General features: G+C 45.4%; 1 protein-coding gene across 1 annotated transcript in view; it reads left to right on the top strand.

The window, feature by feature from the left end:
- The first annotated feature begins 1,812 nt into the window (after window positions 1-1,812).
- LOC144180038 (neural cell adhesion molecule 1-like) overlaps window positions 1,813-26,908 on the top strand; it is a 189,808-nt gene continuing 164,712 nt past the window's right edge. Inside the window, exon 1 of the mRNA XM_077708445.1 lies at window positions 1,813-1,974. Within this exon, the coding sequence (XP_077564571.1) occupies window positions 1,813-1,974 (162 nt within the window). The remainder of the gene's footprint in view (window positions 1,975-26,908) is intronic.

Below are 26,908 nucleotides of genomic sequence, written 5' to 3'. Positions count from 1 at the left end.
ACACTTGAGTGAGAGTGTCGTTCAGGAAGAACCTCTATAAAAGTGTGTGCGATGGGGAGGCGAGGTGATGTTCTTGCGCGGTAAGGTGCTCTGCCACTAACGTTGCAGTGCGGTGCAGGGGGTCTTGTGTGTAAGTGGCATATCCTCGAAGTGATGGGTTGGGGGTGTCAGCCTCTTGTAGGGCGATGACCTGAGGAGGACTTGGGGAAATGTATTGGGCTAGCTGATTTTTCTTGTTTTTGAATGACCGGCAGTTCCATTGGTAGATTGTGAAATCCTGGAAATCAGTTCCCATCGTTACAGACAGGGGGTGGGGAGGACTGTTGCTGTTGGAATTTGGCTTTCTTCGTTTGCGGTTGGGGAGCAGGGGCAATTTCGGCCATTTCTTCGAGTTGCGCGACTCGAATGTTGATCGACTCCATGAGTGGTTGCAGGGGCTCTAGGGTGGATGCTAGTTTGGCTTGGAAGGCTTCGAGGGATTGGGTGATGCGCTGGTCGATAATGGGAATGAGGCGTTCTGAGACCTTTTCTACTTTGGCGTCTATGGGTGGTTCAGATGGAGTGCGGGAGGCTAGGCCGCGGGCTGTGTCTTCTAGGGCATCAAGGCGTTGGCTGAGCTGCATGCATTGTTGTAGTGTTTGTAGCGTTTGCTGGAGTTGGGAGGACAGGGTGATTTCGGGAGTGGCGGAGATAGGGGAAGTGTTTGTGGTAGGGAGGAATTTTGGGGTGTTAGCAGAGTTAGTGGTGGGCAGGGGTGGGAAGGTGTGAGCAGTGGCAGGATGCGCAACTATGGCTGACCAGCTCACCTTGTTTTGGTGTATATCTCTGTGGCCAGTCTTCATGGTGGTTGAGATCACTCGTTTCGGAGCGGGCGTGGGCAGGACTCGTTTCGAACACTCCTTGCTGGCGGTAAGGTGGGGTTGCTGGCACAATTTGCACATTGGTGTACAGTCATGCTGGGCAGCGGGGTTGACGGCGTCACAGCGGGGACACTTGGGTCAGTCCGGGTGGGGGCAGATGTCTTGGCGATGGCCAACGTCGCCGCAGAGTTGGCAAACCTGGACGACGCGGCGGTAAGGTCGGCAGCGATGGAGAACACAGCCAACTCGGACGTAGTAGGGGACGCGGGTGCCATTGAATGTCAGGAGGGCAGATGTGGTGCGTCCCATGAGCCGAGAGTGGAGGAGGAGTGGGCGGTTGGCTTCTAGAAGTTCTTGCAGGGTTTCCTGGGTGATGTCCTCTTCAAGACCGTGGATCACACCACGGCAGGTGTTGGGTGGTGGCTTCATGTACGGGGCAACCTCGTAGTCTGCACTTGCGAAGCGAATCGTTGTGATTTCACTGAGCACGATTGCCAGCTGAGCATTGTCTGTGCTTGCCACCAGCAAGTTGCGGTCCGGTTGAGCCTGTACAATAACTTCGTTGAGGAACTGCTGCCTCGAAATGGCGCTTGATTCGGCGAGACTTGCCGCAAGTGTTCGCGGAGCCCAGGACGCTATACTCACACCAGAGCGCGGGCGGTAAATGACTATGTAGTGGTTGCTTGGTAGTCGAGGTGGTGGGGCGACTCGCGTGGTTGCACCTGTTTTTGGATCTTCCTGTAGATGGCGGGGCGGCTGCTTGGAGGCTGACGATAGATGGCGGGGTGGCTGCTTGGCTTCAGGTGGTTTAGAGCGGGCGGCGAGCACCGTCTTCCAAGGATTTTCTGGGGGAATTGTGCGGCCACTTAGCTCATCAAACTCCATAGCGGCGTGGGATGTCTGGTGGGACGTCGAAGCGTCTCCCGGTTCCGACGTTGTGGCGGTAGGTGACATGATAGACGCAGCGGTGTCGCTAGGCCTGGAGACGAGGCCCAGCGTAGCCGGCGAGAAGGGAGACCATGAAGTGGTCGATATCTCTGACCTGTTTGAGCCTGGGGGGTCAGCCGGGCGTCCACGTGTTCCAGACAACGTGCCGGAACTGCTGGTTCTTGCCGTATGATGGTCAGAGAAAAGGGTACGCTATTGTAGCGAAATAAACGGGAGCCGAAGCGACTCGTGTGCGGTGGCGTTGGCCCCCTGGTGGCGGTCCATCAACAAATAAGGATATTTTTTTTGAGTCGACACTAAATTTCAAAGTTTTATTTGAGAAAATTTATTAAGTTTAAACAAAACTCTTGAAATCTGCTTTGCTCATAACATAAATATATGCATGTCCATGTGAGCCAGAAACATCGTGGTAAACGTTAGACACATCATAAAGATAATGAATATTAAGCTTTTTAGTTTGTTGCCTAAGAAACCCACCCCCAAAATACTGCAAAGTCGAATCGCATCAGTTGAAACTTCTTGCCATGTCATTCAATGTCGTTTTCGACACCATGACTGCTGCCTACTGAAATATGTAGACGCGCATGTGGCGAGCAAACGTCATAGTTAAGAGTTAATATAAGTTATTATTATTTACTTTTGCCTGAACCGAAGATTGTTCTACTCTGGTACATTACGAATTTTTTTTTTTGTGAACTGCTTCCGCTCCTTTCCGCCGTAGCCCCAGCTAACAATAGAAGCACGCACCACCATACTATAGTGCATGTGAAAATGTTTATTTTAAAAAATGTCAATCGTCGCGTAAATGTGATTTGCTCCGCCAGGTTAATGGAATCCCTTTTACAGCAGACAGGCATGACGGCAACACATGCAGACGCCATAATTAAATGTCTCCACACATTCTGCCCAATACATTGTGCTCACAAATGTCGGTACACTACGCCTCCGTCACATTTAGCACAAAACCCGCGATGCCTCGCAAATTAACCGCGATTCCGTACCGCATATCTTTTTTTTCGGTACACGAGCTGCTGCATCCCTATACAAGTGGTGCAATGACAAGACGTACCCCAAGTTTGAAGACGCTCAATAATTGTTGGAACACGATGCAGACATATCGTCGAAAGTGAAAAAAGAAGCGGTGCCTGCAATAAAGAGAACTGAGTTGGAAGTGGCATAAAATGTTATGTTGTTACTAAATGTTACCTTAATGAGCATTAAACGGGGGCCCTGTTTGATTGGTACGCCAAATTACGGGCCCTACGTCGTTGATTGAGGGGCGTCAAGAAGACCACACTGCGCGATAATTGTTAAGATAAGCAGAGCTTCGACTGGCTGAAAGAGAAAAAAGCAAAAAAAAGTGGTTTAACAAGTAAACAGGAAAAAAATGGGGATGGAAAAAGAATGGAAAGACGTGTAATTGCACCCAAAAATCTAAATCAAGTACACGCAGAGGTTTGATTGACGTAGTTCATTGCTAAAAATAATTAACTGCGCCGCGACCAGAAAACGAAAGCGAAGCTGTTCAAAGCGGCGAAGTCATCCGTTTAAAGCCCTGGTGTCGTCATTTGACGACACCATAGAAAGTATTCGCTAGCGCCTTCAGGGGAAAACCAAAACTGCTAGTTTCCTGGGCAAGACTTCTTAGAGGATGCCTCTTGCATTAAACATCACCCTCGTTGCGTTTCGGAGCAGGGCGCTATGAAAAAGAAGGGGCTCGATTCTACACAGGGCATGACGACGCGGCAAGTACGGAAACTGCAATTCTGGTTTGTCAAAATGACCATTAAATCTGAAAATACTTTCGCTACGAGCTAATTTATTGTCTTGGATCAAGATGTAGGTTTTAAGAAAACCACAAATTATTTTTGTACTACAAAAAACTTTTAATGGCCTAATGAGCTAAATATTCGCCATGGTCGTAAATTATTAAATCTATGATCGGAAACGTCCCAAAATTGTATTATAATGATGACCGTGGGACGTGTCCTTTAAAGTATAAAGATCATCAGTTGAATAAAAAATACAGAGAAAAATATTCTGTTGCAGTTACGGCACAGATGTAGTACCTACATTCAGAGCTATTGGCCTATATTTACGTGAGGTAGATAGGTGTGTGACGATGTTATTACCTCTACTTCAATTTGTTTATTTCTTTTCATTAAACAAGTCAAATTCATTAAAAGAAACGCTTTTTTATTGCGGCGTAAAATACAAATTTGCATTACTTGAAGCGGACAGAAAAGAACCTTTGCTTTTGATAAAATTTTAGGGAGAACATTTTTTGTCAACCTACCGAATTCGGCTTTAAATTGTGTGAGCCATAAGTTTTATTTCAAAGAACGTTGGGCACGCTATTCATTCTTTGGCGTCATGAATGGAAATATAATTTGCTGCAATAGTTTTGACACGCTGGAAAATATTTAGTCTTTCTTAGGTCTTGCCCTTGCGTGTCGGTTAGGAGAAATGATTATACTCAGCGGTAGCGGACCACATTACGTTGTAAATTGTCTGCTGCTCGATCGGTTGAGCCTGCTGGGTTATGTAAGCTTTAAAGGTGCAACGATTTTAATGATGCAGGCACGCATTTTATAGAGTATACCTGGTGTCACGCGTCACCTCGGTAAAAGAATGAATTCCGGACACAAACGGATCAAATTAAGATGAGACTTTAAGGAAGAAGAATGTAAGAGAAATATACAATAAAAGTGCTAGAAATACATTACGTGCAAAAAAGACCCCAAATGACTTTCAGTTCATGAACTACAATATCTATTGGTCTCTATAGTTTCTTAAATGCCCTTTCCCTACCGCACATTCTGTCGTTGCGTTGCACCGGATCGTTGGGGTAGCAGGGTATCCGTTGTCACTGAGATGGCTCCCTGAGCACAGCACCGTGAAGATGGTGACGGGGCCAGTGGGGCGAAGCCACTGGTGCGTGCGTGCTCGTGCAAGCCGGTGCTGAAGCCAGCGGAGCGGAGTCGCCGTTGCCCAGGAGCACCCTCGTCAAATGCTTGCGGAAGCAAAAGGGGCAGTGCCGCTGGTGCCTTGCGGGTTCCCAGACCTGAGGCCCCGCCTCCTTCGGTCGCCTCGAACCACGACCTCCCTCCACCCGCTCTTCCTTTTTCTTCTCCTTGTTCCTCTTCTTTCTCTACCAGCTTCCAGAAATTTCTCGCTTAGTCTCTTCTTCTTCGTCGTCTCCGCCGTCTTCGCCCCTTGACTCCTGACATTTGCCCCCGTCTTCAAGAGTTTTTTCATGAAAAACTGCTCCCACTTTGACGTCGATGACCCACACTCATATCACAAATCATAGCCAATCACTTTCTCACAGAACAGTTCAGTTCAGTCCTAAGGGCCACAGCTTTCACACTAAGGTCTAATCACTGAAAAGTTCACGCAAGTGTCACTTTCCGTGCGCGTTAGTGTAAGTACACAAAACCATTCTTTCTGTAACGTATTATGCTAGCAATGCCTAATACACATACTGCTGATTGGGTAATCACGGCACTCCACTCATAAAATCTGCTGTAGCATTATATTGTGGTTTATCTAGTGCACTGCTCACCTGCTAATTTAACACATCTTTCTCATTTTGAACATTCATAAAAATACACTACTACTTCACTAATCTACCAATACACACTATTCTGCTAGCTAGGGATTCCTTCTATTCTTACATCCTTGGCAAACTCCATCTCTACGATCTAGACCGCCTTGTCTCGAAAAGCCGTTGTATTTGCGTCCATAAGCTCGTCCGGCATAATGTCTTTCGACAAGGTACTGTTTTGTGTTGAAACACCCTGTTCCTCGAAACTCTTTCTGTCCTCGCAGTTCTTCAGTCCGTTGACCTGCATCTCCCCTTTCCCAGCAAGCTTGGTAACGTCCTTGAGTTGCGCCACGAACTTTGAGCCGACCGTTTGCTGCGCTCTGTAGAACCATTACTCGCGATCCCCTTCGGTGTTCTACTTGGTTATAAGATTTTCATGGTCCACTGTAGGTTTCATCCTCGCTCCGGTAACGATGACCTCCTTGTGCGACTTCATCTTGACAAAATTCTCTGCCTCGTTGAGACTGGTTGCCATATGCACGGCTTTTGCTGTTATCTGCGCTCAAACCTCGTCTTCTTATACTTTGGAAATGTCGCCGGCGATCTTCGCAATGAGCTTGTTCACACCAATTTCTCCAAGATGAATCCTTCTTTTGTTGTCGGGTGATTCTCTCGGGTGACCTGCCCAACGCTAGAGCGCTTGAATCAGCGAGTTCATGTAGCGGTTCTGTTTTCTCAATTGCGGCCATTGCACGCGCTGTCATAGACATTATTGGGGTTGAAATGATTGCTTTTGTTGTTTCTTTATCCTTTTTCCGTTCTTCATCTGGGCGTCTTCGTTCTCCATTCATATCCGCTAACTTGCTCGTCCATTTTGTGTCAGGGTCATTCACTTCCTTAATGCCTCTCACGTTACCCAGAATCAAGTCAAACAGTGGTTCATCTACACATTTGGGTATTAACTCTCCCGTGTAGTAAGGGGTCGAAATTTGAATGATAGCTTCCGGCCAGCACCGTACCGTTCCATCTACCAGAACCACTTGTGCCTCCTTCCCAGTAAACTCGTTTTCCGTGACAAGGCTCGTCCTCACCAATACCGTGTTCGTTCCGGTGTCCCGGAGAACTGAGATTCGCTCTCCCTGCAGTTCGCCATCTACAACAGGCATTTGCCATCCTTGTGTCGCCCGATCCTCTCCTTCTCTAAGTGTTGTCTCTTTTTCTTTGGTGCTTGTGATTGTCTTTGGCGGGGCTGGGCCGAACTCGTTCGCTTTTATTGCACAAGCTGACGTCTCTTGGTTTTGAAAACGGCATTCTGCTGGTGCATGCCCTCTTCTCTTACACACCTGGCAAGTTGAGTGAGTGAGAAACATTTTATTGAGCCGGTAAAGTGGGAGTGGTTCCTTATTCCAGGAAGCCATGCGATGAGCCGGCAGCCTTCGCTCTGGAGGACAAACGTGTCTGGACGTCCAGATCGCTGCTGGTCACCAGGTTCTCCCACAGCTCAGGGGTGGGAAGGGGGGATGGAAGAGGGGGGAGGTTGGGGTTGTGCTTGCACTCTAATATGATGTGGGGAAGAGTACCGGGTTGTAAGCAGAACTTGCATGTGGCCGGGAATTGCGTGGGAAACATGCGATGGAGGCGTACTGGGTGAGGGAAGGTATTGCTCTGCAGTAGGCGAAGTAGGGATTCTTCTTCTTTTGAGAGTTTGGGATGCGGAGGAGGGAAGTGCTGTCGTTCGAACCGGTAATATTGAGTGATGTCTTGAAAAGTCAGTAGAGGGACGGACGGTTCGGTATCCTCAGTAGCCTGGAGGGACAGGGCGCAGGCTTGCTGGTGAGCAAAGTTATTGCCCGTCAGTGAGGAGGGGCCAGGAGTCCAAACGAGGGTGACTTTCCGGCAGGGTTGATGCAAAGACAGTAGTTTTAAAGTTGAGTGGGCCACCCTTCCGGCTAGAAAGCTTCTGCAGGCTGCTTGAGAATCTGTGATGATTACGGGGTTCTTCGTATGAATGAGGGCTAATGCGATGGCGAACTCTTCGGCAATCGATATTGACGACGTCTCGATTGTTGCTGAAGCTACGAGGGCGGTCTTGGTGGTGACTACGGCTACTTGATGCTGTCCGTTGGGGTAGGTGCTAGCGTCCGTGTAAGAGACATCTGTACGCTTTCCATAGATGGTCTCCTGCACTTGACTTTGCGCTTTTCGGCGGCCGGGCTGTAGGTCCGGGTGCATATTTTTTGGCAAGGGGCGGACCCGGATAACACTTCTCCAGTTATGAGGGAGGGGCTGAGAGGCAGTAGATTGGCATGGGACGTGAAGACTCTTCAGGAGGGCTAAGCCCGCAGGTGTTTGGGTGAGACGGAGATGTTGACTAGATAAATGGCCTTCAATAAGTTCTGACACCGTGTTGTGGAGGCCCAGTTGTAAAAGACGGGCCGTGGAGGTGTTCATAGGAAGATTTACCGCTTGTTTGAATGCTTTCCGTATAAGCCGGTCAATGGTGTCAGTGTCACTTTTGGTGAGGATAAGGTACGGTGCGACATACGTGACACGTCAAATAAGTAGAGACTGGACCAGTCGGACCATGTCTTTTTCCTTCATGCCACGGTGGCGGTTAGAAACACGTCGAAGCATGTGGGAGACTTGGTTAAAAGCCTTGGAGAGCTTAGATAAAGTTTCATGGTTGGGTGTATTGGCCTGGATGGTGAGGCCTAAAATCTTAAGGGAGGAGCCGGGCCGTACAGTATGGCCGTCGAGGTGGATGCAGACTGGTTCTTTCTGTAGAGCAGGCGGATGTTTACGGATTATGACAAGCTCAGATTTTTGGGGGGAGCATTGACGTCCCACGGAGGAGGCATAGTTGTGAACGACGTCGGTAGCCTGTTGAAGGTAGTCTTCGATGTTTCCCATGGAGTCTGTGTCTGTCCATATGGTAATGTCGTCTGCTTAAAGTGCGTGATGTATGTGAGGGATGGCGTCGAGTTTCTGGGGCAAATCCTGCTTGCCTCGAGTTAGAAACAACTCGGAAATCAACGGCACGATGCCCTACGCGATTGCAAAGGAAACAGCGCGATGGAGCCCTCGGAGCGAACCTTTGTGTCATACTTTCCGGTGATTCTATGCTGGTAGCCATGCCCTCTTCCTTCACTTTGACCAAGTTCTTAAGCCTCTGGGCTTCGCAGTACTGATCTGCGGCAGTAGTCATCTCTTCAAGGGTTTTTAGCTGCGCTCCTTCAGAAGTACTGGCAACTTGGAGTTGCAACACGCGAGAAACTGTTCCGCCACCATTCGCTCTCGAAGTTTTTCATACGTCTTTTCTGTGTTGGACATCTCCAACCACCGATCAAAGCAACTCATGAGACGTGAAACAAACTGTATTCCTGTCTCCGCATCCTCTGGCTTTGCGCTGCGAAATTTCTCACGGAAGTCATCGGCTGTAAGTCTAAATCTTTGCAGCAATGCTGTCTTTACAGTGTCGTAGTCTATAGACTCTGATGCCGGCATTCTTTCGAAGACACTAAGTGCTTCGCCAACCAGACAGAGACTCAATGCTGTCGCCCACTGACTCTTCTCCCAACCTTGCCCTAGTGCTACTCGTTCGAAGCGATGGAGATAAGCATCGAGGTCATCTCTTTTGTCATCAAAAGGAGCCATTAGCTTTCTTGGGCAAATTTCCGGACTCTTGGTCGTCTGTGGTACTGGAGATACAGGGGATTGTTCACCACTTTGGTTTGATGCACTGGCATTTGCTAAACGTAGCTTTAACTCGACCAACTCTTTCTCTTGGGCTAGCTTTTCTTTTTCTACATCCGCCATGCGCTTCGCTCTCTCTTCCTCTTCTCGATTCGCGTCCCGCACTGCTGCTCTTTCCTCTCTCCGTCTCTGATTTTCCCTCTCATACAGGTCCAACATCTCTTTCTTAGTCAACCCCAAGCTACTCGCCAATGTCATTAACTTTTCGAGATCCATCTCTTCTACCGAGGTAAACAGGTGACAATGAGAAAAAGGATCCTGGCAGGCTCGCCAATGTTTTTGTCACGCGTCACCTCGGTAAAAGAATGGATTCCGGACACAAACGGATCAAATTAAGATGAGACTTTAAGGAAGAAGAATGTGAGAGGAATATACAATAAAAGTGCTAGAAATACATTACGTGCAAAAAAGACCCCAAATGGCTTTCAGTTCATGAACTAAAATAGTGTCCTCTCAATATATCTATTGGTCTCTATAGTTTCTTAAATGCCCTTTCCCTACCGCACATTCTATCGTTGCGTTGCACCGGATCGTTGGGGTAGTGGGGTGTCCATTGTCACTGAGATGGCTCCCTCAGCGCAGCGCCGTGAAGATGGTGACGGGGCCAGTGGGGTGAAGCCACTGGTGCTTGCGTGCTCGTGCAAGCCGGTGCTGAAGCCAGCGGAGCGGAGCCGCCGTTGCCCAGGAGCACCCGCGTCAAATGCTTGCGGAAGCCAACGGGGCAATGCCGCTGGTGCCTTGCGGGTTCCCAGACCTCAGGTCCCGCCTCCTTCGGTCGCCTCGAACCACGATCTCCCTCCACCCGCTCTTCCCCTTTCTTCTCCTTGTTCCTCTTCTTTCTCTACCAGCTTCCAGAAATTTTTCGCTTAGTCTCTTCTTCGTCGTCTCCGCCGTCTTCGCACCTTCACTCCTGACAGCTGCACAGAGCCCTTCCTTAAAATCACAACCTTAGGAAAAGGTCTTGCGCACACGTGCGTGTGTAATTAGAGAGCATGAGACCGTGGAGACATTCAGATTAATGTTCTGGTCAATCCCTGATTGTAATATCATAATATGCGTCCGCATAGGCTTAGATAAAAATGTCACAATTTCTAGTGGTGTTGCTGCTGTAGGCGGCAAAATTTGGTTGTCCAAAGTTTTTTTTTTAATTTTTCATACCTCAAAGCAGGTTCCTTATGTATATATAGAAACCCACATTTGCGCATTTTAATCAGTTTAGAATAGTGGCGGTGTGCCGCCCTCGATGAAATTCGACGTCCAGGACTTTGAAACTGCGGAAAGGTGCCGATTAACATAATTATATTGTTCACAAAGGAGGCATTCGTGGCATTTCAAAAAAATTCGACGGTGTTGGAACGACGACGCTCAGGTAGAAACGAGTAAGCTGAAGTACGAAGATTTCCAAGTGGTAAATCCGGAAACACATTTATCCTATTTTATTGCAAAAAAGATGGCTTTTAAATTAGTTTCCTCTTCAGGAACTCAAACGTTTGATGGCCTCCGGCCAAAACGCGGAAAAAACTAGTAACTACATGCCCTAATGTCGTCTTAAATGTTTTATACTCACAAATGTTTACTAGCAAAAATTGTATGAGGAACATTAGCTTGATAACTGAACCCCAAGATAAGGAAAGCGAGGTATTCTTATGCCTAGAGGGTTGCCTGATTATTTGTTCCCACATGATTGCTATATGGGCTATGTTGAAAGCCATTAACAAGATTGTGCTCAGAGATTTATTTTGATTGGGATTTATCCTAATAAAATTTGAAATTGTTTTCACCATATAGTACAGGAGCAAGTCCCAGTTATTCGTCTGCGGCCAATCATGATGGAAAAGTCAAACAGAATGCTTTGGGGTCACAGATGAAAAGGAAACCAGCAATTTTTCTACAATGTTTTGTTGTTTTTGCTACCTCCCAAAGGTGCATAAAGTGCAAATGGCTTGCTTTGCGCAAAACATTGAAACATACTGGTAACCTATTGTCTTGATTTGAACCATAAATTATATCAGCGGCCTACTCAGTGCACTTCTAAACCTCCAGCCACAATAGATTGAGTTCCGTCTGAAATTTCGCACTGAATGAGCACGTTTATAAGGCTATGGAAAATTTATGTTTCCCGAATGTAATGCACACTATTCTAATCGTTTCACAAAACTATTTCAAGGACATAATGAGTTCGTCAAACAGTAGAACGTACAGCACGTAATATTTGGACTTCAACAGAGGGAAATAACTGACTAACGCGCTACACATGCAGGAAACACATCTGGTAGCAAACATTCATAAGTAGACATTCATGATAAGAACCAGGGGCAGGTTATCCAATTTTGGGATGCAAATAGGCCATGTTCTATCTCGGCTCCTGACAAGCTGTCCAGATGTGCCGAGCCGTGAATTCCACTTCCCAGGGAAAACAATTGTAGGAAAACAGCAGCCTTTCTACCCAACATACGGGCGGAAGCCCGGTGTTTGGTTCGGCGTTCTTATCGGAGAAAAACAGGGCGCAGGTAAACAGTGGCGATAGGTATTTATCTACACAAAAAATGTAAATGCCCAATACCTTTTTAATAAAAAAACGCCACCTTCCTAGTTTTTTCACCCTTTTCTCATTGACAAACGATGACAGCTTTTTTTAAAATTAGTAAAAAAAAACAGGCGTTTCTAATTACATTTATCTCCGTTGTTTCTGCAGTAAAAGAAGCCACTACCCGGCCTTTCTGACGACACTGTAAGGTACATCCAAACCGAAGAGGGATTCGAAACAACGAAAATTTTCTAGGCGTACCGGCGACTAAAGGCGAACGCCTGCTTGCGTCCCGTCCATGCCACTCAGGCCTACGCGTGTTCGTTTCAATCCATCTCGGAAAGAAAGTGCGAAGAAACAGACGAGATTGACGGACACGTAATGGCGCCCGTGTTTGTCGAGATACATGACAAGATAAATGATAATATACAGCTCTAAATGTATATGGGGCATCTTTCAGGGAGCATATACATTCCCCTTTTATTCTTGTTGTACTCAAGCCAAATTCATCCACAATTTATGTCCGTTTAATTACTATCACTCTATTGTCGCCAGCTGTCGTATGCCATGAGAAACTGCTTTGGGATTCTGGCTCACAGTAAAGGCCTCGCGCTTGCGTTTGCGCAAAAGCGCATAGGATGCGACCCAGTTCAAAGCTAGAACAAGGCTTGTAACTTGTGTCAGTGAGGCAGTTTGTTAAGATTGGGAGTGCAATAATCCTTTCAGTTAAATTCAAAAGAAAGCTGCTGGACAAGTTTTGTCTCAATGTCTTCTTTTACCTTATCGTTTTTCTAAATCCTCAGAAATTATGTACCCCAAACCGCCAAATTCATCGCGTATTTGTTCTGCGCTGGCACAGATATTATATCGATGATAGCTGCTGAGGCAATTGCGATGTGATTGCTTTGCTATCCCATAGGGGCACCACGGTGGTATTTCACACGGGTAGCCAAGTGCATATTTGCTAAATAATTTTCTACACCTATGTCTAATCATACAAATGAACTTTAGAAATGCAGATAGAATCTCACAGAAAGAGGACCCCCTATATTTAAAAATATTACTACTCTGGAATTTTTTGTGGCAATTCTGAGCTAAACAATTATTACATTTTACGCTACGCGAACATATCGAAATACAACTTTATGTGCCATTGATCCTGCTATTCACATTGTATGGTTTTTCAATCACTCATGATGATGCGACGATGATAATTGAATTGCAGCTCAGTAACAATGGCGCAAACTCTACAATTCTGAAAGTACGGCAAGCAGGCCTTGTGCCGGCCATAATTTATTAGTTGTCCTTTCGTTTGCTGCTTCAGTGATTTCTACTTTCACTAATAGCTTTTTGTCCATATCTTTTTGCCGGTTTTGAGCTGCAATGCATATAAAGTTTATTTTGAAGTACACACCAGACTACAGGTTGCCTTAAAATGTAAGGCACTTCATTCTAGAGAATACCAAGCAAGGGTAAAAACGCACCATTCTAGTAACTGTTGTATGAAAATAGTTTTTCCACTTAGAATACATGGTCACCTTTATTTATTGTCTCTTCAGTTTCTTCTCTGCGAGGAGGAAAACATGAGTTAAGGAAAAAACTCAAATGACTTCTAAAAAACAAATGCTGATTTTCTAGTTTTTGCATTAGTATTTCCTACCACGCTGTTACCAGCTTTCAGAATTATGACCTGCCAGTACTTACTGCGGCAATACTTTGTTCGCGAAGGTAAAGTATGCAGGAAGCACCTTGGGTAAACATCAAAGACAGCGCTTATCGCGCGTGCAAATAAAATATTTCTAGTGGCCTCAAGTCAGCTTGCGTCCTTTAAAGGGGAATTTCAGTGGTTATCAGATTTTTGTGCTGCTATATCGTGTCTGCGTCTCTTTTTTCACTTGCGTATCTTCGCGTTTTCGTAGCAAATACTTCGAAAGGCTTATGTGCCGCACTACACGCGACAGCTTTGAAGAATCAGAGCTCTGCTCTAGTGTTTTTGGTTTACTCACATCACGTCATCACATCTAAATCACGTTTTGGATGCGTGCGACTTTGGCGGTGACATCGTGCTGACAGAACACGCACCGCGACGTTCGTTTTTTAATGCCTTGAGCTGTAAAACAGCTCACGCAAGCGGGGGCCTCTTTAGTAGCATTTTTGTTGACAACGACGGTAAGTTTTCGTGTTCTTTAAAACAAGTGTATTTTGAAGCTGTAAATAATTTTCCAGTTTCTTTCTTATCTATTTCTCCTTGGATGAGCCGTATTACCGTTTTCCAGGCGGTTATTTGTGGTGTATAAATGTTCCCGTTCACTTTTGCGTGAACGAATTTCTTTTTCCTCTTTCAATAACTGGCTTTAGGGTACGGGAGTGAATGTTTTTTGTGATGCATTATTGCTGGTGCTCTTGTGTTTGCGTGCAACTAGCGTTGTTATGTCTGCTTGATGAGTAGAACTGTCTTATATGCCGTATGCCGTCTGTAAGTATGTACGAACTCGTTCAGTGTTTGTATGTAAAAACGTCATTTTTCAAAATGTACCTTTTGAATTTTGTAAAGGCCTCGAGCCTCCTTAAGGAATTTCTGCCTCCAGCCTGTGTTCTCTTCGACATTGTCTCAAAAAATATGCCGCTGTAAGATGGGAAACTGTAATCGGTGTATTCTGTATCCACGAACAGATGCCCTTCTCCTTTGGACTCATCTGAGACTGGCAGTATCGAAAATAAATAAATAAATAAATAAATAAATATACGACTTTCGCCGTACTATTCAGCACACTGGGTCTCCGCAGGCCAAACATTTACATGGTGCCGAGAAAAGGACTAGCACTCCACTCCAAGATATGGTTCAACTTAGCACGACTGGGCCTAATCCCGCGTGCGGGCCCGTGCGTGAGTGGGCTCACAGAGGCAAGAACGGAGCACGAAGGTCGACCGCGAAGACTCGGAGGTCATCGGTGAAGAGCGCGTGCCTAAGTCCCAAGGGAATGCGTCTGCTGCATCGACGTTCTGCATGCGAGGCTTCGCCAATTCGCGGAACTTGTCCCATTTGGGAAGCCGATCCCATCAAAGTCAACATCCTCGCCGAAGTGAACCCGCCGGTGACGGGATAGACAGGGTGCATTCCCTTCGCTAGTGCGCTGCTGTATCCTGGCGTCTTTGTATCTCTAAAAAGTCCGCGTATGAAAGCTGTCTAATGGAGGTTTTCAGGGATTTCGCCATATCCAGTTTTGACCAAATGTGACACATAAAAAGTGTTGTGCAATTTCTCAAAGACAAACTTGATCTATTTGGTGAGGAATACATGCCCTTGCGAATGGTTGGTTGTCTTTGAGAAAGGCAAATTAGGTTGTATCAAAGTCTGTCCATTTAACCAAAGCACGTAACGCCAACAGTCGTCCTGCGCACTTGACGTGTTCAGTAAATTTCAATGCAAACACTTCTTAGTTTTAAAAAGCCTGCATTGTATTCGTTGCATAATGCGGGGGGGGGGGGGGGGGTATGCCTCTTCGCGAGTGCACAAGACAATCACAAACGCACAACTGTTGTCGAAGTAGTTTTAGCTATACCTGTTTTAGCAGGGTTGAAACTACCATGATAAGAATTATGTTCTCGTCGATCGTAAGGAATCAGTGACAGGAAAGAATGCATAATAGTGTTTCGCTGACGTTACGTAGCTTAGCACGTTACGGGAAAAGCGACCCGTTTTTGGTACCCCTTATGTTAAAAATTCGGTGTCAATACGTAATGTTGTTGAAAATATCATAAGAGCGCTTTCTTTTGCCACGTTATTTAAGGTATTACATCAAACACCAGAAACCACCAGTTGAGAAGATTGATATTCTAACAAACTGTTTATTTACTGATGCTTCTAGGTAAACATACCATTAGAAATAATTTGAATAGGGCCCCATCGCACAATAACCAAATTACCATATAACGGAATAACTGTGGTAAAACAAAAAAAAAACTTATTTGTACCCAACGTCATTGCGCCAGCTTTCTGGGAAACATGATGCATCTTCTTCATAGTAAAGTATCCTGGTAAAGTAGGCAGGCGTCTACAAAAAGCCTAATATTTACTGGTAAATCTAGGAGACCGCCATTAATAACAATAAAAAAGTGTAGTGGCCTGAGTACAGAAGTTTGTGGTATACCAGATTGAAGCCCGTGGATTGGTGCATGCGACTCCAATGTTTACGTCCTGGCTTCGGGAAGAAAGGTAGAATTTTATCAATCCGACGAACTGCGCATTTTTGAAGATTGAATAAAGCTTGATAAGTAACGTTTGGTCGCTTAGCTGTCAAAACCCTTTTCGAAATCTAAAAAAAATAATGTCAACTTGGCTTCGGTTATCTAATAATGCTGCAAGATCATGTAGTGTTTACAGTAACTACATTGTCGTAGACAACCCCATTGAAATATGTGCTGGCGGGAATAAATAAATTGTTATTTTCAAGAAACTTTGACAGGTGATAAAGATAACATGTTCAAGAACCTTTGCGCAAATACATAGTGCAAAGATTGGCCTGTATAATGCAATAGTGAACGATTCATTTGTTTTTGGTACTGGAGCAATATTACGATATTTCCATTCTTCTGGAACTTGCCCTAGGCTCAACTAATTTGGGTAAATAACGCAAAGATACTGTGATCACCATTCCTCGTATACAACTAGGAATGCGTTCGGAATGCCGTGTATACCGCGTTTAAAACGGTCGGTTTGCTTCATGTGGAAACGTTTTCACTTTTCGTCCGAGCCAGCTATCGTCCTCACGGTGTGAACAAAAAAAATCGGGAGCCTTCGCAATTTCGAAGCAAAGACTGAGGAAACCGCGGGGCTGCATGAATTCCCTAGCTTCAAATTGGCTCTTTTTAAGTCTGTAACTTTCTTAACAGAACAACGGTTAAAAGGCGAAGCTTTCGCGAAGCAAGCTGAGTTGAATAAAAATACGTAATCTAAGCTCTTATAGTCCAACATTCAAGCTTCCCAATTCTAAAGCCGAAGTCTCCTTTAGCTCCGACAAAGTAAAAAGACAACGCCCGCTCTACGAACCCGAAGGAAACGCTGTGCGCGTCTAATGCGATGATGGCGCAATTGAATGGACGCCGGTTTCATAACGCGAGCGACCCAGGTTCGGCCAGAACCACGGGAAGCTTTTCAAGTGCCGAGCACTTTAGGGGCTTGCCTTGTCGTTGTAGCTCACTGCCAAAATGTCAAGTGACTGCCGGAATCAGGCAGCGCAGCCAGATAACGGAGAGGCTTTGAAAAAGAAACGGTTTATATAGTCAAACCTTTCGAAATTCCTGAACCGCTGGCGCTTGTCATACATCTCTCCGTTGTTTAACGCAAAGAAAACTGCATCTACATTTGAGATGACATCTGTGTACATAACAAGTCGCCCCGCGTCCACTTAGTTAGGAACGCCCACCTGGTTGGTTTTTACCATAGTAAGGAAAAAACATATCCGCCAAAACCGACGCACTCCAAACTGCGCTGTAAGGCATTCCTGCTCGCGCTGTTCAAGGTAGATGGCGCGCGAGTAGTGCGAAGGCGTGAAATTTTATTTGCATTCGATAAAGCTCCGTTCAATTCATGAAGAGTGGAGTTAGACAGGGAGGCGAAGAGTGTGATGGCTGGTAGCAGTGAGCGGATAACGGCGCCACAGCCTTTTACGACGAATCACTGCTGTGCACTGTCGACGGCTTTCCCCTTGACTGAAACGGCTATAATTTTTTTCTCTTGGGGAGCGCATTATCAACACCTGCGTGTGGGCTCCTCGTCCCCTCGCCAGTTTCTCTACCATTTCTTACCCTATCATTTTCACCCTCTCAACTTTGCCCAGCAGAACTTCTTGTTAATGATCTACAAGACAGGAAAAAGTTTAAACAGCTCGGGGTTTTAAAAAATTTGAATATAACTTCAGCCTTGAATATTACAGAAACCTAGTGTGTCGAGCTTTCATTCAGCCATGATATTGCAACCAATGGCCCGCCGATATGCGTCCTTTATATGAAAGGTCCACACGAGATGGCCGTGACGATGCATCCGTGGTAAGCCAGAGGACAGGAAACACATTACAGAGGGAATGAAACGCATGACCAGAAAACTACTTTTAGCGAATTGATTCCGTGCCGCGACCATGTCATTCATTCGGCAACACCGGTCGTGTTTTCCGGCTAACTATCCGGCGTGCCCTAGCAGATTAAGGCAATTCATTCTCCTTATTTCTTCCTGGTCTTCAAACCGCTACATCTTAGTACTCGATATGTCGCTAGTACGGTTTCTCTTTCTGATAGCCACAAATGCAGAATCGCCGCGTTACCCTAAAGATTTTTAACCGTGCGCACGGGGGAAGGGAATAAAACCTGTAAAAGTTAACATGGCTTTATTAGTGGTGAGATTTCTTAAGCCAATCTCCTTTAGGCTGTTGATTCAATGAGGTCCCCACCCTACACCCGAAGTCCGTTCTTCTTTTGGTTATTTCAGAGGTTGCGGTACTGCGGAAATGCGGCAGCCTCAATATCAAACGTGCATTCAATAATACATCCACTCTCAAAAAAACGAATGTTTTCACCGAAAGAGCGTAAAAGACGTCATACAAATTCTAACGCTGACTTCGAGGTGTAAATGTTCCCTCAATCCGCTGCAATTCAACCCATAGTACACTAGCATCACTGTCTGAAGCTTTAATGACAGAGCTGGGTTCTAGCGGTGGCTCACAAACTCGCAGGAACTTCTTGACCTCTGGCAGGATCAGAAGCTCCATTTGATGCAAATTGAGTAAAAGTCGCCAAGGGGGCCCCCCTGTCGAGTCTGGTCTGAAGCGCCGTCGTATTCATGCAAATCGGCGTGAACGCCGCGGTATATATTTTAGCCTTTGTTTATGTCTGACCGGTATTGTTCATTGAAATTTTTTTTTTTGCTAGAGGGCAGAACTTTTTCTTGCTTTCAATATTTCACAGTACCGTTCCTCAAGACCATGGTCTCTTTATAGCGGGGTCTTGTACCCACATTTCAGGATTATGGCTTAAAAATCACTAACACTTAGCCTTTCTAGCGTTGTAGGCTGGTGCGTCTAGCACTGGCCCGCATTCTACCCGTTTTATCTCAAGGTTTTGGACAAGCACCAGCCCCTTCCTTTTACCTAAAGGAATACGGCAGCTCCAGCTCCGCCATTTTATGCACGGCGGGTCGGATTAGAAGGGGTGCTGCCTTGGACAGTATGCGGGCGGGATATCCATACGCTGGCGCCCTGCCCGGGCGCCGTTGGCACCGAGTGGCGCCCATTGTTCGCTAAATCACGCTAGCGTTGCTGGCATGGCGGGGTTGTGCGGAAAATGCAGAGTGCAGGGGCACCGGAGAAAAATAAACCGCAACCATACCCCGCCCTCGCGGAGAACAGTACCAACCGCCCGATAGGTAGCCAAGCTACCCGCCACTCCCTGTCATTTCTCCCCGCTTTTGTTTTACGAAAACGGCAGCAACGGTCTCGTTTTTCAAAGGCCGCACAAGTTCAGTATCTATTTCTTTCTTTTTTGCCGAGGGTGGGCCTTTCCAGCAGCCGCGATGTCTCGTAAACAACTCACGCTGAGCATGCGGCTTCACCCGCTGGAATCGGGGGACTGTCCTGTACGTTCGTGAAGATGCCCCTCTGGCCTTTTCTTCCTCGTTGTGGATACTGGCTATTATAAATCTCCAAAAAGGTGATATGGCATGGTTCCTAAATTCCCCGCGCGGCAATTATTTGCGAAGGATAATAAACTGTCGACTGTGCTGCATCAACCATAGAAGTTAGCACGAGAGAATACCTTCCTGCTTGAAACAAGGCGTCAAAAGTTACGGCGCTTTCAGGTTTAGGCGCACTCATGTGTATTCTGCTGCTTTTTAACCAATCAACCACCACTTTACGTCCTGTGCTCGTGCGGCCTGGGCGGTCTTCCTTGTGTCCCTGTCTTCGCGGTGGCTGCGCCTAAAGTATTTAATTGGTTGCTTGATTATGTGACTGATTGATTTATCAGCTTACTGTTTGGTTGTTGCATTCGTTCATGCATTTAAACATTGCCCGCAGGAAGTGGGAGCTTAAAGCGCGCTGAAGTTACGACCGCGGGGGTGTGCTACTTCGTGGATATATAGTAATCCGTCGTTAGCTCGAACTCGGGGATATGAAAATACCGGTAAAAATAAACTTCTTTTCGTCATGCGTTTACCTCCAATCATTGCCCCCTTTATCTCGAAACGGTTATTTTTTTCAGGGGACCACGGATTTTCGAAGTGTTGAGAGAGAGGACACAAGGCGAAGTCCGCTACAGGCAGGTGCAAAGGTCGCCAATGTAACGCTTAGCTCCCACTACGCGCCGAACGCGGTCGCGAACGACTAATTTAAGTAGTACCAGGCTGAAGTTCCCGTTAGCAGAATGCTCTCCGACGCCAACATTGTTGAGAGAGCTTTGGCCGATACAGCTGAGTGCAAAGATGCACAGGAGCCTCTAGAAGTGCGTACAACAACAGAAACAACAAAAATGCTGCACCTGTTCGGAACAGGGTAGAATGTAGCGAACGTGACCAACAACTGATGCGACCCATTTAGCAGCTCGACAATGTTTTTCTGTAATCAGGTGTGAGGGCAAAACCGACGAGCATCACGTAGTTCTTTATTTCGCCAAAATACCCTTATGAAAGTGAACTTTTCCTTTCTGTTTACTTTGTGTCTCCTGCATGTTGATTGTGTGGCCTTTCTTTTGACTTTTCCTTTGTGTTACCTTTAGGACATAAGCAGGCTGTGTACTTTTTATAGACTGCCGGATAAACAGCCATGATATTTTACCTTTATATGTACTATGGTAAAGACAAAGTTTAAATTTGTATACGAGATTTTATTTCGGATGAGAAGTATAAAACTTTAAAACTGACTTGCTTTCTTCTCTTTCTGAGTTCCGCAATGCTATTGCCCATGTGTGTACTCAAGGCAAAATGAAGTCAAAAGACTTTGGCCTGTTTCCCCTGTGTTGCCTCTAGGACAAAGGATGGAAGATATAACTTGAATTTGCTGTCTTAATTAATTCTTTTTCTGTGTGCCGTAATGCTGTTGCTTATGTATGTACTGAAGGCAAAATGAAGTCAAAAGACTGACTTATGTCTTTTGTGTTGCCTCTAGGACATTGGGTAGAAGTATAACTATTTGTTGCCTTACATTCTTTTTCTGAAGAGCCGCAAACTAAACAATCGTGCTGTGCTTCCTCAAGTAAACATAAAGTCGAGCATGTAAACCTTAATTAAACTCGAAAGGTTAAGTTTTTTGGCTTGGCTAGAGATGGTAAGAAACAACGCCGATGGTTTAAACTTCTGCAGCACTGTATACGTTATTTCGTGCTAGTGATGTCTGAATAATTCGCAGAATTATTATTACGAACTGGTACGTTTGTATGAAACAGTGCGTAAGAAGTATACATATTGAACGAGGCTGTTCGAAGTGCCTCGTCCCTCTGCTTACGAAAAAAAAGTGGGAGGGAGAAGAATATACAGACCAGAAAAAGTAAAAAGAAAACAAAAGGCCGAATAGAAAACAAAGCAATAAAAACAAAAACAACCTAAAAAGTTGCTTCCGATTGTCCTAGTCTGTGTTTTCCTTCAGGGTCGTTGTAAAATGGCTTATCCTTGCAACTAAATGCTGAAGCGGTATACTGTTTATTGGGGTAGAGCTTGCGGTAGAAATATATTGCGACAGAAAAAAAGGGGGACACCGCCAGACGAGAGCAACAAGAGCAACAACAATGTCAAAATATAACCTAAGGCAGAAAAACTTCAATTAAAACACGGTAAAAAAAAAGATTACTGTGCTGGTTTCGAACCACCGACGTTTGGGTCAGTTGCCCAGTACTTAACCTCCAAGCCACCAAAACAGAATGCGGTGGGTTGTTAAACGTAGGTCTAAATATTTGAGCATACATAGTCTTGCTAAGCCTTTATTTGAGTGAATTGTTTGCCTGCGTGGATTTGACGCCCGGTGCTTTTGTGAGCGTGCGTGCGTGCGTGTGCGCGCGCGCTCGTGTGTGTGTGCCTGTGTGTGTGCGTGTGTGTGTGCGTGCGTGTGTGTGTGTGTGTGTGTGTGTGTGTGTGTGCGTGTGCGTGTGTGCGTGTGTATGCGTATGCGTGTGCGCGTGTGTTTGCGTATGTCTGCGAGAATAATTTTTTATCCGGCCGTTCTGTTTGTGAAAAGCCCACAAACAGTGAATGCTTGGACGCTGAACAAAACACAAAACAGTCAATCTAGATGTCAATGACGATGATAATAACTTCGTTTGTTAATCCATTTTTATTTGCTTTTGAGTTGCAACAACTTACGACAACAAAAGACGTTGCTCGCATCAAGAAAATATACTGCCATTATACGTATGTTTGCTATTATCAACTTTAACAAAATACTATTGTGGTGTCTGCCTAGTTTGCTTCAGGGGTAATCATGAAGTAACCAAGTACCTGCTAAAACTCTATGACTGCTAGATAGCCAACTGTAGTAATAAGTCTAATCTAGGCTAGCATATATGCAGTCATTGTTATAGGTGGGCAAGAAAAGACGTGTATGGTTCGTTGTGCAAGGTTTTGGTGGTTTGTTTTCGATTTGCTGCTGTTACGTGAATTACTACGTGCTCCTCCTGCCGTAATGTTACGTGTTAGTGCTCTTGTGCCACCTGAAACATCGTGAGTGCTGGCAAAGCGCCTGTGTCGTCGCTGTACTGCGCTGCTGTGGCAAACGCACATCGAGGTCGCCATTTGACAAAACACCTGGCAAGTTGTGTGTGCCTACGTGAATCAAGAGTCTCTACTGCAAGTTCCAGTCTGTCGACGCGACGTGTGAAAAATGCTGCGTGTTCTGCCGTAAGTGATTGTTTATCGTGGTGCATGTTAAAATTTTCTTACGCGTTGCCGCAGCGCCGTTTCGTTAAACGAGTTGAGTATTTTCCTTGGTGTTCGGCTCCCCGCGCTTCTTTTATTGTAAATTACCGGCTGCGTCGGCGCGGTCACATGAATGGGCTTCCAGGAGCGGCGGCCAGTATGCTGTGTGAGTGATCCTTGCCATTGCCGGCAACGAAAGTGTTATCATGCTGACGGGCCAGCGGCCGCCGCTTGGCTTGGGTGGATTCGACCGCTAAAGCTTGTTGCATGAAAAAAAAGAAAAAGAAAACTGCGTTATTGGTTGTAAAACAAAACGCGCACTCCCCGATTTTTTTTTAGGAGGCAGCTTTTTTAGGAGAAGCTCTTTAAATAATCTGCCCCTGTATCATCACACCTGTGACACATAGGCGAACTACAACTGTGAATGCCTCTTAAATGATATGTACCGGCATGTTTGTGATGTAGGTTACTTGTTCGCTTCTGTTGACCGTTTTCTTAAGATTGCCTGTAAATAATAATTCTGCTGTGTTCTTGCTTTTCATTTTTTTGCAGCTTTTACGTGCTCGGAGTTTCGTGTCAGCGAGAAAGAAATTGCCGGATCGCTTTCTTCAATGCTTTCTCGCGGCCAGGTGGCCAAATAATGATGGCCATAATTTTTAGTACACTGCATTTAATTATTCACAATGTTACTCAAATAAACATTGTAAAGGCAGAAAAATGCGTCGCTGTTTTACTGCGTGGTTTGCAGCAATTCTAAGCGCCACAAAGTATTATATAAACACGCTTGCCATTCGAAGGATGTTCAGTGCATGAGGAATAGAGAACTTGATTATTTGCAGCCATTCATCAACCGCAGGAAAACTGAAAGGAGAAAGGTGGACGGATACTTCCAGGCCGCACAGAGGAAACGTGAAATGCAAAGGACGCATAGAGGACACAGAAAGTCTGTGGCCAATTTTAGGGCACTCAAAGGACGCACACAGTCTATTGCCTTCTGGAAACATACTGGACAAATGGAGGACGCATGCTGTCTATTGCCTTTGGTAAATATACTGTACACATGGAGGACGGAAACACAAAGGACACTTGGAGGACACAAAAAGTAAGTGGCCAAATTCCAATACAGGGGACACGCAGAGGACAAACATGGTCTATTGCCTCCGGGAAATAGACTTTCTTTTGACTGGACGTAAAAATTTTTATAAGGGTAGAAATTCGTTTTTCCCGCGACCTCTTTAGCCTTTATTACGAAAGCTCCCTTGTGCAATGGAGCTTTTCTTATTAGAATTAGCTCTCATTTCAGTACCCGGCCAGAAGTTTTCGGCATTTCGCTTGACTCTGAAGTCTGCTTACCTCAAAATTTTAACCGTATTGTACGACTTCGCCTTTTGCGAGGGATTACTGGATATTACTTTGCTAGGCTAACTGCAGCAACTGTCGGGCATCCCTCAGTTTAGTTCCTAGGATTCACCTTGAGGCGTAATGACACCAACCGGTGCCTACACCTTGACGTCTCATTCGCATATCTTTCGAGAGTACCGATTGGTTTCATTATATCTCAAACCTTATAACTACGCCTAGCTTCCTATTTTTAGTTGAAGTATAAAACTCAAAGCGTGACGGTAGGCTTAATCTCGGGCAGTCGAACGCCCGAGTCGCCGCTTCCCAGTGTACACCAAGCTTTGAGGGAGCGAGTTATAAAATAAAAAACGCGGGAGAGTTCAGAAAAAAAGGCTTCAGGATGTAGGTTTCCCTATGAGCTATCCAAACAGGCAGCGGTAGGGTAATGGTGCTTGCGCACGGAATGTTTCCCGATACAAAATATAAAAGAATGCCTGTATTCGAAGTAGTGGTTGCATAGCGCTGTATTCGTTCAACTAAGGACATAGCCCATTGCGGAAAAAGGAAAACACATTAAGGCATCATAGAAAAAAACTACCCAAGCATTCTACACACTGGAACTACTCGTCCAGATTACAGCGGCATGTGTCATAAAAAAATTCAAAGGGCGGGAAGACTGCGGTTCTTCGACGGGTTTCCTATTACGCATATCGCCAATCCCTTATGAAAATTTCTGTGTCCAGTCAAAAGACAGTCTGCGTCCCGAAGGAAACAGACTGCGTGCGTCCCGTGTGTTTCCTCTGTGTTGGAATTTCGCCACCGACTTTCTGCGTCCTCCAAGTGTCCCGTGTGTTTCCGTCCTCCATGCGTCCAGACTATCTCCCAAAGGCAACACAGACACCATACGGCCTTTGTGTGTCCCCTATATGTCTTGAACGCAACAGACCGCATTCGTCCCTTGTGTGTCCCCTGTATTGAAATTTCACCACCGACTTTCTGCGTCCTCCAAGAATCCTTTATGTTTCCGCCCTCTACGTATCCCACAAGCTTCCACCTTTTGGAGTGCCCTTTGCATGCTGTCAAATAACAGCGCCCAACAGCCAGCTGCATGTGGAAAATGTCAGCCAGCTCCACAGTCACCGTTTCATGCTGCAGTTGTTTCTGTAAGAGCAAGCTGACGAAAATCACATGAATCACATGACTCTTGCAAACCTGACTATTTTATTCAGGTTGGATCCATACGCGCTGCTGCCGCCTGCCACACCAGGTGTCTCCTCATCTTTACCCCTCACAGGACGGGTTAGCCACTGCCACACTTGAACCTGAAATGACAAACGCATTGATCGCATATGAAGGGGTTTAAACAAACACGTCTCAAACATTTGCTGGTTATGCTTACAAATATAAAGGAGTGTCTCCATACAAAACTAAATCAAGTATCCCGAAAGAGAAGGTACAACTTCTAGGTTGCAAAATTAGCCACAAAATTTAAACCACATAAATTACCTAATGAGCTTACGAACATCAAATATGACATACTGTTACATAGGCAACACAAGCCAGAACGAAGTACTGTTTAGATTCATGGCCTCCTTATGACGGGCATTTATACAGCCTCGCAAGAACATTTGAGAGATGAGATTATTGCAGCAGCACTGTGGGAACAAAGCCATATAGGGGGGGGGGGCAGGGAAGGCAACATAAAATTGCATGAACATGCTAAGACAGGCATTGATCAGTCATCATCATGAGTAGTTGCTTGTGTCTATGCGTTCTTTGGAACCTATAAAGGCAGCAGTTTTATTGTGCATTTCGTTTACGAGACCGCACTTGCATTGTCTAGTTTGTTTGTCGGTGCTTGCTTACAAAAAGCAAAATGTACATCACCATGAACTGACCAACCTCTAGGTTGGCTCCTCACTTTTTATATATCCTTGTGTCGATGGGTAGCAGACACAGGAACAGAAATAAAAAACAACCCTAGAAAACCGTGGTGGATAGCCCACTTGCACCCATTATTGCACGCGTGCCACGTGGTCACTCATCCCAACAGATGTACAGTGCACGGAGTGACCCCCAAGCAGCGAAAGCTGGGCGTGGTCACTCTGTACTTTTTGAAAATACAAGCTACTAAAAAGATTTGACAGATAGCACAAACAGTGCAGGTGCGCCAACTTTGCACCATGGCACGAATTTTTCAACGCACAACAGAAAACGCACCGGTATGTCAGTGACACCATGGAGGAGAAATTCAAAGACAAACCAGGACATCAGTGACAGTGAAAGGGTTAAAGCGGTCGAATACAGCAAATTTAATTTCAGGGTTTCTGCTTACCAGCAATAAGGAAAGCTACCGCAGTAACTTGAGCTGACTACTCTAACGTGCACTCAAATGCTAACCCTTATGAAAATGAACTTTTCCTTTCTGTTTACTTTGTGTCTCCTGCATGTTGATTGTGTGGCCTTTCTTTTGACTTTTCCTTTGTGTTACCTTTAGGACATAAGCAGGCTGTGTACTTTTTATAGACTGCCGGATAAACAGCCATGATATTTTACCTTTATATGTACTATGGTAAAGACAAAGTTTAAATTTGTATACGAGATTTTATTTCGGATGAGAAGTATAAAACTTTAAAACTGACTTGCTTTCCTCTCTTTCTGAGTTCCGCAATGCTATTGCCCATGTGTGTACTCAAGGCAAAATGAAGTCAAAAGACTTTGGCCTGTTTCCCCTGTGTTGCCTCTAGGACAAAGGATGGAAGATATAACTTGAATTTGCTGTCTTAATTAATTCTTTTTCTGTGTGCCGTAATGCTGTTGCTTATGTATGTACTGAAGGCAAAATGAAGTCAAAAGACTGACTTATGTCTTTTGTGTTGCCTCTAGGACATTGGGTAGAAGTATAACTATTTGTTGCCTTACATTCTTTTTCTGAAGAGCCGCAAACTAAACAATCGTGCTGTGCTTCCTCAAGTAAACATAAAGTCGAGCATGTAAACCTTAATTAAACTCGAAAGGTTAAGTTTTTTGGCTTGGCTAGA

The sequence above is a fragment of the Haemaphysalis longicornis genome, unplaced genomic scaffold (assembly GCF_048455015.1).
Source record: "Haemaphysalis longicornis isolate Haplotype H1 unplaced genomic scaffold, Haemaphysalis longicornis Haplotype H1 scaffold_4, whole genome shotgun sequence".
Lineage (NCBI taxonomy): Eukaryota > Metazoa > Arthropoda > Arachnida > Ixodida > Ixodidae > Haemaphysalis > Haemaphysalis longicornis.
This window is presented reverse-complemented; position numbering and strand designations above follow the sequence as displayed.